The 16,491-nt window shown below is 35.2% G+C and overlaps 2 protein-coding genes across 5 annotated transcripts in view; one reads left to right on the plus strand and one right to left on the minus strand.

Annotated features, from left to right (window-relative positions):
* Positions 1-1,771: 1,771 nt before the first annotated feature.
* NANS (N-acetylneuraminic acid synthase) overlaps positions 1,772-16,491 on the minus strand; it is a 36,363-nt gene continuing 21,643 nt past the window's right edge. Inside the window, exons 2-6 of one of the 3 annotated variants that reach the window (XM_069815749.1) lie at positions 13,525-13,631; positions 12,577-12,792; positions 10,384-10,507; positions 6,206-6,432; positions 1,772-4,062 (exon numbers count right to left, since the gene is read on the minus strand). In XM_069815749.1, coding sequence (XP_069671850.1) covers positions 3,706-4,062; positions 6,206-6,432; positions 10,384-10,507; positions 12,577-12,585 — 717 coding nt within the window. In that variant the 5' untranslated portion in view covers positions 12,586-12,792; positions 13,525-13,631 and the 3' untranslated portion in view covers positions 1,772-3,705. Of the gene's footprint in view, positions 4,063-6,205; positions 6,433-10,383; positions 10,508-12,576; positions 12,793-13,483; positions 13,632-16,491 lie in introns of all 3 variants that reach the window. The other 2 variants (XM_069815739.1, XM_069815758.1) reach the window with 2 other exon arrangements.
* Positions 14,725-16,491, plus strand: part of LOC138692626 (transforming acidic coiled-coil-containing protein 2-like) — a 302,133-nt gene continuing 300,366 nt past the window's right edge. Inside the window, exon 1 of one of the 2 annotated variants that reach the window (XM_069815690.1) lies at positions 14,725-14,859. The gene's annotated coding sequence lies outside the window, so the exon portion shown is untranslated. The remainder of the gene's footprint in view (positions 14,860-16,491) is intronic. The other variant, XM_069815681.1, reaches the window with a different exon arrangement.

Consider the following 16,491-nt stretch of genomic DNA (forward strand, 5'->3'; position numbering starts at 1 on the left):
TGCAAAATAGTAATATACGTTACAAGAGCGGTATGTTGACGTTTTCATGGTCGAGGAAAAGATTGAAAAAGCGAAACGTAGTTGAGCTTTTTTAATTTCCGAGAACATGAAAACAAACATACCGCTCGTGTATCGTACATTATTTTGTGCGAAGATCGTTTATTACATACCTGAAAGACGAATTTCTAATTAGTTGCAATGAAATCTCCATGTTGGTTTCTGTTTAATGACGGCAACTTCGGAAAACCAAAATATCTTTCTTCAACATTGTTGCTATAAAATGTTTTCTGTGTTTACTATCCTACTCCAGCAGGCCGTGATAAACGTCTGTCTTTTTTTCCCCCCAGTCTGTAAATGCGAACTTAAAACAAACGGTAAGGTTATGTAATGATTTATTTTTAATTTTAATATTTTAACAATATTATTTATATAACATATTGCAGTAATAACATCCGCATCTGGAATCTTGTTGATTTTTTCACGGCTTTCTTAATGTTACTTGTATCAGGAATGCAATAAGTTTCGTGGAGTAGTAGACTTTCCTTAATTTTTGCAAATATTTGAAAACAATAATTAACATTGTGAAATTGCAGTGGTAAGTTTCCAATTTATAATTATTACTATGTTAAATGTCTCTAAAAATAATATGTTAAAAGCCTAAAGCAGTAAAATGAATGTCGCGCTTAAGCGGTAAGAAGAGGGAAATTGTTATGTGTTACGTTGGGAATACTGAATGTGGTATTTCACACTTACCGCGTATTGGTTCTGTGCGGAAAACAAGCAAATATGCACGATCTCGCACAAATGAAAATTATTCTATTACAACACTAAAGATATAACAAAATGATCACAAATACTCCTTAGAGTTTACAATTGAGAGTCAAAATTATCAAAAATAGGCTAATATCTAGATGAAAATTGTAACACACCGATCACAAATATTATTTGATTTGCTCCGTTTATATACAATAAAACAAGAATTAACTTAACAATTTATGAGAATTTCCTAATATATTACAAAATAATAATACAATTCAGAGAAAGAAACCTAAAAAATATTTACAGCTTGATTTTCTGATTCAAAATATTCTTGTACAGAATAGAATGGGTTTCTAAGAAGCCACGTTTTCACTTTGACTTTGAATATGTCAAGTGACACTTCCTGTGCTTCCTGTGGTAACATATTGAACATCCTACAGCCCAACATGTTAGGACTACTTTTAACTTTGGATAGTCTGCAAAATGGTATGTCCAGTTTTTCTTTATTCCGAGTATTATACTCATGTTTATCCATCATACTGGTGAAGCCATAAAGATTTTTCTTGATGTAAAGAAGGAGTTCCAGAATATATTCATTAACAACTGTAAAGATGGACTCCTGTATGAACAGAGGTTTACAATGTGCTTTGCTTGGTACTTCTGTAATAATTCTTATTGCTTTCTTCTGAATGAGTAGGACTTCAATAACACAAACGAGAAAGAAAGATCTTTGAACAGATTATTAGATAAGGTCAAATACGACACACAAGGCAACCTACAAAATTCTGTCATGTGGAATTTTTCATTGAAATATTGCACACGGGTAAGCTTTGTAAAGAAAAGGCTTGTGACCAAAACTGCAAGACTTTCAAAACTCAAATCATTCAAGTAGTCCCTTCAGTCGGTACTATTGGCAGCACTACTAAAGTAATGTGAAGAAAAGGGAGGCCTCATCATGATGAACATTGAGAAATAGTCTTTTGAATGTCTGTGGTTTCAATTTCATCTGTGATTCTTCAAGTCGGTATTAAAAAAGAAAAGGGGGACAGCTGATGATAGGAACAGCTCTGCTACCGCTTCAGCCAATGGTCACATACTAGCGGTTTCTTCCTCGTGCTCCCCAAGATATTTGTGGAGGAATTATGGCAACCATGCATTCAAGTAAGATGGTGAGTATTTCCGTGTCCATCTTTTTTATTTTTCTTGTACGGAGGAGGGACCCGAAAGCTTGCACTGCAGCCTAAGACTTATTGTGCTTACCACTCCTAATTTTTCACTGTCAGACTAACAAAATCTACATCGACATAAGGCATAGTCCTCCTACCCCTCCTTCAATATATTCATCAAGTCAGTTTCATTCTTCATTCTTCATCTTCCATTATCGTGTTTAATTAAATTTATTTCAATATATTTTATTGTTTCCATGTATTTTCATGTATGTAAAGTAAAGTGTCTTGTCTATCACTTACAAATAACTGTTGACTAAATGATTATGGAAATTTGATAAATTGAAAATTTATAAATCTTCTCACCATTCGTGAGCTGCCACAAGGGACAAAGAGTACTTAACCATAGAAATTTTTACAAGTTCATTGAACCATTGATTTTGTTTTAACAATGAAATTCCTACAAGTACATAGCTGCAAATAATTTTTTTGAGATTAGTAGAAATATACCTATTTTTAGAGAGGTAAGTGTTACAAAAAAGTAAAAAATGCTACTGAACTTAGTTTGATTTCGAATATAGGTGATTCTTCAGGAGAGCAATTGATCCTTTCAATGCAGCTAAGGTTACAATCGGAATAATAGATGTAGGTATTCCAAGCCTCTTAAACACATCTTTCATGAAGAGAGTAGCGGTACCTCTTGCTCCAACCAGAAGTGCGATTACTTCAAGCTCTTTTAGCTGGTATTTTTGAAGGTAATAGGGAATGGTAGGAATGTAGATATTCTTTTTTGCATTATCCACTTCTGCTGGCTGTTCCTCATCCGTTTCGAAACGCACAGTGGGATCAATGATGTATCCAGATCTTGTAGATTCCTTGAAAGCTATTATATCTATGTGCCGTGTACTGCCAGTGACAGAGAGACCATGTACTTGGCTATAATTGATCGTACTTGGTGGTGTCTAGCGTTTTGCAGAGCTTCGCTGTGCGGACAGGATCTCAGGATGTGTGCAAGAGTTTCAACCTCGTTGTGGCAATGCCTACAACGGTTGTTCTGAGATCTTCCTGGCACAGCACGTACTCCAGCAACATTTCCAACCATTTTAATGCCATCGCGCCATTCGCTGTTGGAGAGTCCTTCGTGTTTACAAATCCATTTGTTGGCACCAGGATATTGTTTAAATAAAACTACGCCTTTCCCTTTCTGTGGATGACGACACCAAATATCAAATTTTCTGTTCCTCAGAAAGTTACGAATCTTTGTAGCATTTAAGAAATGTTCATTCTTACGAAATAAGGCATCTTCTGGAACAGTGTTCAGAGATTGGGCACATCTAATGCTCTCCTCATGAACCTGACGTGTTTGTATGATGTAAGTATAATAATGATACAAGCATTTTTTATTAAACGAAATTAAACAGAAGTTAAAATTTGTTAAAAAATTTGATAGCTTTGGAAAAATAATGTTTAAAAGATTTTGTAAGGATATTCATGAATATGATTTATTAGATCATAGTATAATCTTAATAAATATACAGTATAATAATAATAATAATAATAATAATAATAATAATAATAATAATAATAATACACAAAGTTTAAATATCGGTAATGTAAATTGTAAACAATTTTAATAAAAATCCCCTCCCTTGACAATTCTGTGTACGCCACTGGGTTCTGGTGTAGTTTGAGTAGAAGAAACTTTCTTCTTGACGAAGACATCATTTTCCTTCTGGTAGCAATGTATTGTGGAACTTACATAAGATTGAAACTGATAAACTTATTCCAGGTCATCACACATTATGCTCTCATCCTCTCCAACATCTCTGAGCAGTTTCTTCCCGATGACCTCATATAATTTCTCGGCTGGACAGCCTTTGGGCTCTGCCACTTTCACTTTGATGTTCTCCTCTGTAATGCTCATTCCTGCTGACAGGTGTCGTGCTGCCACCAATGTCTTGCCCAGTTTGTTGTAGCATGGCTCCTCGCTGGACTGGAACTGCTTCGCAGGACTTCCTAGTGCAGCTTCGACTGTGCGCACCTGATCCACAAGCTCTCGGAACTCGCTCGGTGTTAGAGAACAGATGTGGTCACTGCCCTTCCAACTCTTGTCTAAAGTGATGTGTCGCTCCAGTACCTGCATAAACAAACATCCTTGTTGTGAAATATAGTACTTGCATTTGAACTGACATTGTGCCATGATCTGTCTATTCATTGATTTATAACATCTCGTCTTTTTCCTATAGGTGTCCTCCTTGTTCCCAATATCCCTCATTGTCCAAGCAGCGACGTGACTTTACTTAGTTCTTGCTAAAATAACTTACTTAAGGCAGGTTCACAATAAACCAGAAATGGAAACGACGAGACTGATTTTTTTTTTTTAAATGAACATATTTAAATGTGAATATTCACAATTGAAGCGTCGGCTGGAACAGCGTTATAAGTTACATTTAGTAAAATTTACAGGAGCTGCAAAAATGTGTACACATACAACGTTGTTCTTATAGGGTAGCAAACTTTTGAGTGGACAAATTTCACTTACTGCATTGATGGACAGTTGCAAGCGAAAGAGTATAGCAAGGTAACATGACATACAACATTATTACATGAAAACACGCCGAATGAAAATTTTGTAACTTACAATGTTGTTCCTGCCGACTCTTCAATTAACGAGAAGCTTGCTGGACCCTGGAATGGAACTTGAAGGTTGGCCAAGTTTTAACTTTGCCATTCTTGTTTCCGATCACAGCCTATTAGATTCATTCTGTATTTGACCGTCATATATTTTGTAACAAGGAGACTGTGACATAATATCTTGTTCATTCATTTCTTGTAACTAACTTAGTAATTCAGTAGAATTACTTTCTATAATTATTATATGCTAGCTTTTAATAGAAAAAGAAGCATCTTCTGCAGGCCTCTAGAAAAAGAACTAAGGAAGAGATTAGTGAAGTGCTTTGTGTGGAGTGTGGCATTGTATGGGGCAGAGACGTGGACATTACGACAGAATAAAGAGAAACGAATAGAAGCATTTGAAATGTGGATATGGAGAAGAATGGAGTTTGTGAAGTGGACAGAATAAAAAATGAAGCTGTGTTGGAAAGAGCGGGTGAAGAAAGAATGTTATATTTATCTGTTTATTTATTCATTCACTCATTCATTGATTTATTCATCATTTCGTTCATTCCATTCATCCATCCATCTTTATTTATTTAAAATAATAATAAATTTCTAAATTATAGACATCAGCTCAAAGAATTTGAGTGACCACAAGGGTCCTGAATACAATAAACATGTACAATAATGTGATGTGATACATTAAAGAAAAAATAAAGTTAATTGTTAAAGGCAAATATAAGTTGATTAATTGAAATAGAGATGATGATGTAATATTTGAAGAGAATCCTTGATAATATTTATAAGAATAGACATTACATAATCAAAAGGAATATGAAGTTCCTTAAGATAATTCCATGTGAATTTTGTGATTGAACCTCTACTGCCAAACAGCAAACCAATGACGGACCATTGTTTAAGAGTGATGTTGTACTTTTGAGAAAGATACAGCAGACAAGGTTCATATATGGACTTCTTCTCAATATCAACTTCGGTGGCCTGATTTAGGTTTCCTTCGAAACGGATAGTAGGGTCAAGAACAAGAGCATATTTTATGCGTCCGTTGATAGCAATAATGTCTGCCCGTCTAAAAGAACCATCTGATGATACACAATGTACTTCCTCATGAATCTCCCAATTTAAAGTTTTTAACGATATCGCCAAAGCATGTCGTACACGATGATGTCTAGCATTGATCAGCAGCTCGCCTTTGGGGCATTGTCCAAGCACGTGTCCAAGTGTTATTTATGTATTTATTATTTCATTTATGTATTTATTTATTCATTCATCCATTTATTTATTCATTCATTCTTTCATTCATTTATTCATGGCTTCTTTCATTCATCCAACCATCCATCCATGCTTGCATCCATCCATTCATTCATTCGTTTATTTATTCACCCTTTCTTTCATTCACTTATTCATTCTTTCATCTATCCATTCATCCATCCATTCATTCTTTCTGTAGATCAGTGGTGAGGTCATAAAATATGAATTTTCGAGGAGCAAATCATTTGGAAGCAGACAGTGGACAGTTTTAAGGTACTATCTCGGCATATGTCATCAAAAACAAAGAAAAACCAGGAAATTATCAGCCAGGATAATCAATTTGACCAGAACAGTCAATTTTACTTTCCCCACGTCTTGATTCTTGATGGTCTTACCTGTGCCCCCATGGCAATTGCAGAAATTGATATAGTAATCCCCAGTTCGTGACCAGAGTAACCAATTGGAACATCAGGAAACTCTGTTTTGTACGTTTGAATCACCCGAAGATTAACATCCTGTGCAGGGGTGGGGTAGGCTGATACACAATGCAACAAGCAGAAACGGCATTTGGCAGCTTTCAGTAGCTTGTATATAGCACGGACAGTGTCCATGCTCTGCATGCCTGGAAAAGTACGGTAGTTAGTGAGTGTTAAGAAAGAGTAAACAGAAAGTGGCATCTAATTGTTCATTATGGACTTTACAAAGTACGGTAACTATAGTATCACCATTCTCTTAATTTTTATTAGATACTTCCAAATAATCCTACTGCAATTCATAGGTCTGATTTCTTGGATAAATCATGGGGTTATATGCAGTTATTGCTTCTGTTGCTAATCTTGAGTCCATCAGTATACTATTTTCCTAGCCACTGGTGTAGCTCAGCCATGCAGGCACTTGCCTGCCGGTCTGAAGTTGCGTTCGGGCGCGGGTTCGATCCCCGCTTAGGCTGATTACCTGGTTGGGTTTTTCTCCGAGGTTTTCACCAACCGTAATGTGAATGCAAGATAATCTATAGTGAATCCTCAGCTTCATCTCGCCAAATATCATTTCGCTATCACCAATTTCATCGACGCTAAATAACCTAGTAGTTGATACAGCGTCGTTAAATAACCAACTAAAAAAATATTTTCCTTTGTACATGGCCTCTGTGGATATTCTGTAAAGTAATTTAATTTCTTTTATTACAGCTATTCAGCAATACAATTTCAATAGATTAGTTAAAAAATACATAAAAACATATACAATATACTATAAAGGAAAATTACTTTGCAATACACTGCATTACAGATAAAAATATTTAAATAAGATAATTATCCAAGTAGTCATGAACACTATACAAATTTTTATTAAAAAAAAAAGAGTTTTAATTTTGTTTGAAACTCTTCAGATTGTTAATTCTCTCGATATTTTCATTCATTCATTCATTTCCTCGCTCGCTCAATCACTCACTCATAGTTTTCTGCCCAAGGGAAGGTCCTTCACAACAAACCCAGCATTCTCCAATCTTCCCTATTTTCTACCTTTCTCTTAGTCTCTGCATATGATCCATATATCTTAATATTGTCTATCATCTGATATCTTCGTTGCCACAAACATTTCTCCCGTTCACCATTCCTTCCAGTATGTCCTTCAGTAGGCAGTTATAAAATTTAATTCCGAAAATAATGTGACTATTCAACATTTTAATTAATTTGCATTTGGGAACAACTAAATACAAATTACCTCTCGTATTGTAATTGTGTACATCATTCACAGCTACTCTCATAAATAGACCAGATAGGCAAAAACATAGGAGAGAGTGACTGAGCGAGTAGGCTTTGGTAGTAGCATTTGAGACTTGTATTCAGGATGTCCTGGGTTCAAACCCCATGGCCAAACAATCTGACTGGGGTTTTTCATGGTTTCTCTCAGTCACAAAAGAGAAATGCCAGATTGCAAATTTACATACCGTGATTCATCACTGCTTCAATCACAAAAATCATAAACATTAATAAAAATCTAAACCAGTAACATGAACATCTACAACACACAATAGAAACAGGAACTCAATAATAGTAGAATGGAAAAGGCCTACTGGTATACTCACATATCCTAAACACTCATTATTACCACAGATGTTAAGCATGTATAAGTAAACTAAAAAACAACAACAAACAAACAATCATAGAAGAGTGTGTCAGTCGTTAAATCTTTAAAAGATTTGTTTACAGTGCCCTCTAGGACGATACCCTTTAATGATAACGCAAGATCTTCTGTTCAAGTATAAAAATATCTTTAGCACCAGCACCGTTACTCTATAGAAGTATACCGTAGTTCAAATGGGTATGAAGAAAAGCATTATGAGTTTAATAAAGCCCTGCACGGTATAAACTTTTTCAATCTTCTAAGTAAATATAAGGCTTTGGATAGCTTAATACATAAAAACCGCGTATGATATTGCCATGCCCAAGAGTTCAGCTTTGAGGTGTTACTGATTTCATTCCAAGAATATGGTATGCATTGTGAAAAGATATCACTGTCTATTTCTGATCTTGTCCCATCTTCTCTGTTCCTAATGGAACCATCTGTATATATACAGGGTGTATCAAAAGGTCAGGTCAATCCTTAAGGAGGTGATTCAGTACCTTATTTGCAACACTTTTTCAGTATTCATCCCCATTTCCGAGTTACACGAATATAACGTACCATATCTATTCCCATTGGATTCCACACCTAATGGACCTGTCTGCTTGAGAGAAGGTAGGCTAATTGTCAGTTGTCTAGAGCAGTTGCTCAAAATGTCCCTCTCTTGCACGAACACACGCTTCAGCACGCCATCTGACCTCTCGCTGCACATTATCCAATCTGTGCTGGTGTATCTCCAGTGCAGCCGTGTTAATCTTTGCAATGATCTCTTCCCTGCTTGCTATCTCCGTTTGGTACACTTTCTCCTTTATGCAGCCCCAGAGAAAGAAGTCCAATGGTCTGTAACTCGTTCCACCTCATTCCAGCATAGGTTCCGTGTAAATGTTTGAGCAGGCATTCTTGGTGATACAGTGATTGGTCCATTTATTATTGAGGACAGAATGAGAGGTGAAGATTACCTGAATTTCATAGAAGGTGTGGTTATGCTAATTTTGGATGAAATGCCTTTACAATCACAACCTCATCTATGGTATCAACTAGACGGTGCTCCAGCACATTTCAGACTTCCAGTACGCCAATGGTTAGATCACCATTTTCCAGGTAGATGGATTGGAAGGAGTGGTCCTGTTGCCTGGCCAGCCTGGTCTCCAGACCTAACATCATTGCACTTCTTTCTCTGGGGCTGCATGAAGGAGAAAGTATACCAAACGTAGATAGCAAGCAGGGAAGAGCTCGTTGCACAGATTAACACGGCTGCAATGGAGATACACCAGCACGGATTGGATAATGTACAGCAAGAGTTCAGACGGCATGCTGACGCATGTGTTCGTGCGAGAGGGAGACATTTTGAGCATCTGCTCAAGACAACTGACAATTAGCCTACCTTCTCTCAAGCAGACATGTCTATTAGGTGTGGAATCAAATAGGGATAGATACTTTATGTGATACTTGTGTAACTGGGAAACGGGGATGAATATTTAAAAGTTGTATTAGGATTTTTTGTTGCAAATAAGTCCTGAATCACCTCTTTAAGGATTGACCTGACCTTTTGATACACTCTGTATTTTTATTCATCCATACTTTTTATTTATGGTTTCCAGAGACAGCTTTAACATTCTGAATTCAGATTTTAGTGTGTAATCGTAAACATATACATTAATTATACATTGTCTTGATGCATTTGAGCCCCAACCAAGACTTTTAACTTCTTACTATGGCATTATTTCCCTATTAGGTTTCTCTCTTACATTATCTTATTAAGAGGATTAAAAACAGTACTTACTTACTTACTTACTGGCTTTTAAGGAACCCAGAGGTTCATTGCCGCCCTCACATAAGCCTGCCATTGGTCCCTATCCTGAGCAAAATTAATCCATTCTCTATCATCATATCCCATCTCCCTCAAATCCATTTTAATATTATCTTCCCATCTACGTCTCAGCCTCCCTAAAGGTCTTTTTCCCTCCGGCCTTCCAAAACAATTAATATTCTCTTTTCATGAAGACTATTTTAATTCATATTTTTCGAACATATAACACAAAATAATACCTAAGGCTATTGATTACATATAGTAGGTACATAAAATTGAAGTAAATTTTTAAATGATAACTGAAATAATACGTTGACACTGCTACATTGTATGGATATTAAAATCTCTGGCTATTATGATATTCATGTGATATATTTGAACAAAGTTTATTAGTCATAAAGCGATAACTAACTATAAGACAGAAAGAATACCACGAATATCAGATTAAAGAAATGCTATCTTTTTAAGGACCATTTACCAGTGGTGAGGATAATTGAACTTGATATATATTTTGGCTTCTGGGGGCGGGAGAGATGTTTAACCCTAACCGCTTCATCAGTATGCGACTCCTTTTATCAGCTCCTCTTATATTAAAGAAGAAAAAGAACACAAAACTAATTTCTTTAATATTTAACTTACCAGTGGAAACAACCATTGGCTTCTTTTTAGACGCTGCATATTTCAACAATGGAAAATTGTTTGCATCTCCTGAGCCAATCTTCAAAAAAGGTACTTCCAGTGTATCCAAGACATCCACCGAAGCCTTGAATAACAGGAAGTAATGTAATTATTTATTATGTTTTAATGACCAGTAACAACACCAATCCAACATTTGAAAGTTCAAACAGATAAAAAGATGAAATTCATTGCCATTGTCGTTCTGAATACAGAAAAACTAGTCTTATATGGATTCTAAAAAGGTCACCAGATATCAGGTATTTACGGACATTGTATCATAGACGACCAACGTTTTTAATTTGCTTTTATTTTTTCTCCTTACGGATATCGTGTAGAAGTATCATCGAAGATGTAAAAATTGTTTGAAATCAAAATGTGCGATTCTTTCCTTCATAGAGGCTGGTGGGGAAAGAGGACTTGATGTGTAATTACTCAGAAAAATAGAAGAGTTGTTTAATAATTTATGTGAACATAACTTTGTTAATTGCATCTTCCCAGTCTGAATCCTAGACATCGTTAATGTGTCTTATAAATTTTAATACTAAAAATTAACTGATGGTTAGTAATATGACAGTTTTAATGGTGTAAGAATAAGATTTTTTTCCTCAAACTGTACTTTAACTTGCTCATGTATGCTCTGAGATAATGCTCATGGATTTCTCTCTCTCTCTCTCTCTCTCTCTCTCTCTCTCTCTCTCTCTCTCTCTCTCTCTCTCTCTCTTTCACAAAAGTTTTTCGTCGAGATAAATGTTGCAGATGTTTATTTGTATTTTGAAAACCTGGCAACTAATCTATGAAACATGTTGTTTGGAAGAGATCTGTAATGTTATACTGGGGTGCCAGAAAGCAAAGAGTACGACGAAAAACAAAGCAACCACCCTCATATACATCTGCCATGCAAGATTAATCGAGTCCCTACCATCATATCCCACCTCCCTCAAATCCATTTTAATATTGTCGTCCCATCTATGTCTCGGCCTCCCCAAAGGTCTTTTTCCATCAGGTCTCCCAAGTAACACTCCATACGCATTTCCAGATTCATTCATATGTGCTACATGCCCTGCCCATCTCAAATGTTTGAAGTTAATGTTTCTAATTATGTTAGATGAATATAATGCGTGCAGTTCTGCATTGTGTAACTTTCTCCATTCTCCTGTAATTTCATCCCTCTTAGCCCCATATATTTTCCTAAGCATCTTATTCTCGAACACCCTTAACCCCTGTTCCTCTCTCAAAGTGAGAGTCCAAGTTTCACAACCATACAGAACAATCAGTAATATAACCGTTTTATAAATTAAAACTTTCAGTTTTTTTGGAAGGAAATTGGATGACAAAAGCTTCTCAAACGAATAATAGCAGGCATTTCCTATATGTATTCTGTGTCTAATTTCCTCTCGAGTGTTATTTATGTTTGTTACAGTTGTTCCAAGATATTTGAATTTTTACACGTCTTCAAAGGATAATTTTTCAATTTTTATGTTTCCATTTCGTACAATATTCTCGTCACGAGACATAATCATATACTTCGTCTTTTCAGGATTTACTTCCAAACCTATCTAATTACTTGCTTCAAGTAAAATTATTGTGTTTTCCCTAATAGTTCGTCAATTTTCTCCTAACATATTCACGTCATCCTCATAAACAAGCAACTAATGTAACCCGTTCAATTCCAAACACACTCTGTTTCCCTAGACTTTCGTAGTGGAATATTCTAGAGCAAAGTTAAAAAGTAAAGGTGATAGTGCATCTCCTTGCTTTAGCCCGCAGTGAATTGGAAAAGCATCTGACAGAAACTGGCCTGTGCGGACTCTGCTGTATGTTTCACTGAGACATATTTTAATTAATCGAACTAGTTTCTTGGGAATACCAAATTCACAAAAAGCACACTGTTACTCACATGATTAGTACCTACATATCGACTTTCTATGCTGGAAACACCGTTTTAAATACTGGAAATACCACGAGGCGAATTGTTAATGAGCATAAGCCGAAACTTTCCCTCGAAGTGCGTAGGTTGCTCATCTGCTCATACTAACTGTAATGTTGCGAAGTTAAAGCACGAATAAAGGATTATCAAAACATTGTGTAACCCCGCCATTTAGAACTTTCATCAAGTTTGAGCCTAAGTACTATAACCATTGAATTATTTCATACCGAATCCATTGCTGAAGATGTGAAGATTATTCCATTCTGAAATGCAAAATCTTGGAGTTCTTTGAACTGAGAAATTGAGAATTCTAGATGTTGCTTGTGCTCTCCGTATGTTTTCCCCCATGAATTTGGCCCACAATAAGGCCGCTGAAGGGCTGTTGCATTGAATTTCTCACGTAAGCATGTCTTTTGAAACTTGACACAATCTGCTCCACTTTCCTGTAACATCCAAACATTATGCATGGTGTATTCTTATTACGGTAATATTCTCTTGGGATTAAATAGTATTATATTATTATAATATGTCTCAAATGCAAGTATAAAGTTTACATTGTACTGTAAATTTAATGTAGTGTAAAATGACCTATCTTCAGTTTCTTGGCTCAGTAAATCTGACTGTATCAAAAACAGGATTTTTAGTTGCATTTACATGCAATATAGGCTCTTAATTAAAAACGTATTTTTAAAATGTTATATATTGAGAATATTAATCTTAAGTGTCACTAATAGTACTGTATAAAAAATGATAGTGTTCAAAGTGAGTTTGTAAATATTTAGATGCAACACTGCATTGTTTTCTCAAAAGCAAAAGTGACACCTACAGTATATTTGTGAAATAAAAACTTCATTAACAAGTGTAGTGCATACCAAAACAACATTTTGTATAGATATAGTTGTAGAGATAATTATTGTTACAGTAAAGAGAAAGTGCAAGAAACAGGAAATTTCTTAGCATAGAAATGGGAGCAACAACAGGAGGAAGAGTGAAAGAAGGAAAGGACGAGGAAAAGGGTGATAATAATGATGATAGGAATGGGAGAAGAAAAACAATTATAAGTAGGGTTGAATAACGAAAACATAATTAGAAAGAGGACTTTTTTTTAACAAAATATTTTTTTTCATAGCAAACCTTTGCTGCTTTTATTAGTGATTTAGCAGTGTCCACGTCACCTTGATGATTCTGGCCAACTTCTGCAACAATGAAGCATGGATGTGGTCCTCCTACCCATCTTCCTGGAGCCAATTCAATTTCCGAGGTCATTGGCATTAAAATTATTCTAAGAGAGAATAATAATGTTAACATGGATGGCTAAAATGCATTACGTATTTATTATTTAACAATCCTGTATCAACTACTAGGTTATTTAATGTCGGAACTTGTGATAGATGATATTTGACGAGATGAGGCCAAGGATTACCTGACATTCGCCTTACAGTTGGGAAACCTCAGAAAAAAATCCTAACCAGGTAATCAACTCAAGCGGAAATGGGGGGGAAACTTTGGAAAAAGAATCCCAACCAGGTAATCAACCCAAGCAGAAATCGGACCTATACCCAAGTGCAGCTCTGAATCAGTAGGCAAATGCACAATTGCCTGAGTTATGCCAGTGGCAAATGCATTATAGGATATCAGATTCCTGCCCCCCCCCCTCCGGCAACATATGACATATGAAAACACTTATGTTAGTTTATTCACTTACATTGTTTTTATAAACTTTAAAGAATTAAAGTATTAATTATATTTAAATTAGAAACATTCATTCTACCTATTTATTACATGTCATATGGAGGATCCCATATTGCATTACATAACTTACGTTTATTTTTCAGACTTTTGGATTTAGTCTCGTCAGCAAGTCAATTATTTATAACATAACTATGTTACAAGGTTACATTTGATTAAATTATTAGGAATTCTACGTCATACACAAAATTTGACAAAGTTTAATTGATATTTTGAAAAACCCGCGCAACTTAATCGAAAGAGCACTTCCAATCGGGGCATCATTACAGGGAGCTGTTCAGATTATAATTTATATAATTAAATATAAATAATGTAATTATTCGTCTTTTTACTTTTTATTTGCATATAATATTCATAAAACAAAGAATGCTTTAATAAAAACATCCAAATGTACCTTTCAGTTTGACCAATGATATTCGAATATTCAATATATACAGATCGCATAGTACCAATATAGAAAAGTGTACTTGTGTAGTAACTTATAGAAATATTATTCGTATAATGGTTATAATTAGTAAGATTTACGTATTATCACCATATATTACTGATGTATGGAGATAGCGTGCTGAATTCAGACCTAAGATGTAAATTGATTATTGTTTTAGGAGTGTGAAGTTGGCTTCCTGACTTCTGACAGACGGCAGAGTAGAAATTCAAACTACGGCGCTTACAGAAGAAAGAAGCGGTTAAAAGTGGCATTTGTGTTTATAGTGTACTTTGATTTGTGTATTTCTTCACGTGGATTTTAAATGCACTGAGAGGTATGTTGTAATGGTTCCAGTTGTATAGAAAGTTAAAATAATGGCGATATCAAATAATGTTCCGGTATTTTGGTGTGGTTATGAAATTACAAAATTGACTTTTCCCTCCATTGATATACTGATTGCATGATTGTAAACTTGGAAGGCGTGCCAGGTGACGTACGCGCTACATAAAAAGAAGTTTAAAGTGTTTTGTTTTTAAACTAAAGGTCTTAATTTTTGTATAGACCCACTTTATATTTATGTCTGGTAATCGTGGTTTGACGTTAAATACAAGAAGATTTTATGGAGCTTCGACAAGTGGACAGTCTCATACAAGCCAGAAGCATAAACGTAAATGCGAAAAAAACCGAAATGATTCGTTCGTTAGAAAATGGCCTAGGCAACTGGATCCATGTGCAAGTTGGAAAGTATTTAAGAAACAGCAAGATGCCTTGGAATATGTCCGATTACATAAAAATGGCCTGATGGCATTTGCTTTCCAGGATAAATTTGGGTGTCGTATGTTTCTGGCTGCTCATCCCATTGTATTTTGGTTTTATGATACTAAAAGAAGTTCTCAGGATAGATGTTCATATGAAATAATTATTGAACATGCTGTTTGTAAATTGTACTTCGATTTGGAATTTAGTAAGGAACATAATTGTCATCATGATGGTAACAGGATGACAGAATCGTTTATAAAGATAGTGTCATTTCATCTGATCAAAGAATGGGGAATAAGTATTAACAGGAGTAATATAATAGACTTAGATTCAACCACGCAAAAGAAATTCAGTCGACATTTGATATTTATATTACCAAATGCTATTTTTCAAGACAATTATAATGTTGGAAATTTTGTGAAATATGTATGCTGTCAAGTGAGAAAGTATATTAATGAAAACAGCAATAAAAATGAATTTGGCACTAAGAACAATTTATATGATAATGTTGTTGACAAGTTGGATGTCTCTGAATTGCTTGTTGTGGATAGTAAAGGTGTACAAAAGTTGTTTTGTGATGAAGGGGTGTATACAAAGAATAGGCACTTTCGTCTCTATCAGTCTACAAAATTGAATAAAAACTCTCCTTTAGTGGTTAGTAAGAAATGTCAGTACAAAATTGAAAACAATGAAAGTTATGATTTGCAATTATTTCTGCACTCACTCATAACACATGTGTCTGTCGATACAGATAATTTAAGAATACTTAAATATGAACTTGAAGATACTGAAAAACAAGGTTTGAGTGTTTGCACATCGAGGGCAGATCGTGAAAACTTTGTTTCCAGCTGTGATACAAAATCACCTTATCCAGAAGTTGACAACTTTATAAGGAATCTAATTTTACCAGGGCGTATTTATCGGTGGTTGTATTTTAGTAGTGGAAATCATCTTGTTTATGACATCATTGGGTATCGTTATTGTGGCAATATTGGTCGCCATCATCAGAGCAATAACATCAAATATGTAGTGAATCTTACCGATTACACTTATTATCAAAAGTGTCATGATCCTGACTGTGCCAGTTACCGTTCTGCAGAAAATAAGTTGCCACCAGAACTGATATTTGCTATAGAAGACGACAGCTTTCTGAATGAAGACAATTCTTCAAGTTTTTCTACAACACTGGGTCACTTCGGAATTCTAG

Source organism: Periplaneta americana, chromosome 2 (genome assembly GCF_040183065.1).
Source record: "Periplaneta americana isolate PAMFEO1 chromosome 2, P.americana_PAMFEO1_priV1, whole genome shotgun sequence".
In the NCBI taxonomy this organism is placed as follows: domain Eukaryota; kingdom Metazoa; phylum Arthropoda; class Insecta; order Blattodea; family Blattidae; genus Periplaneta; species Periplaneta americana.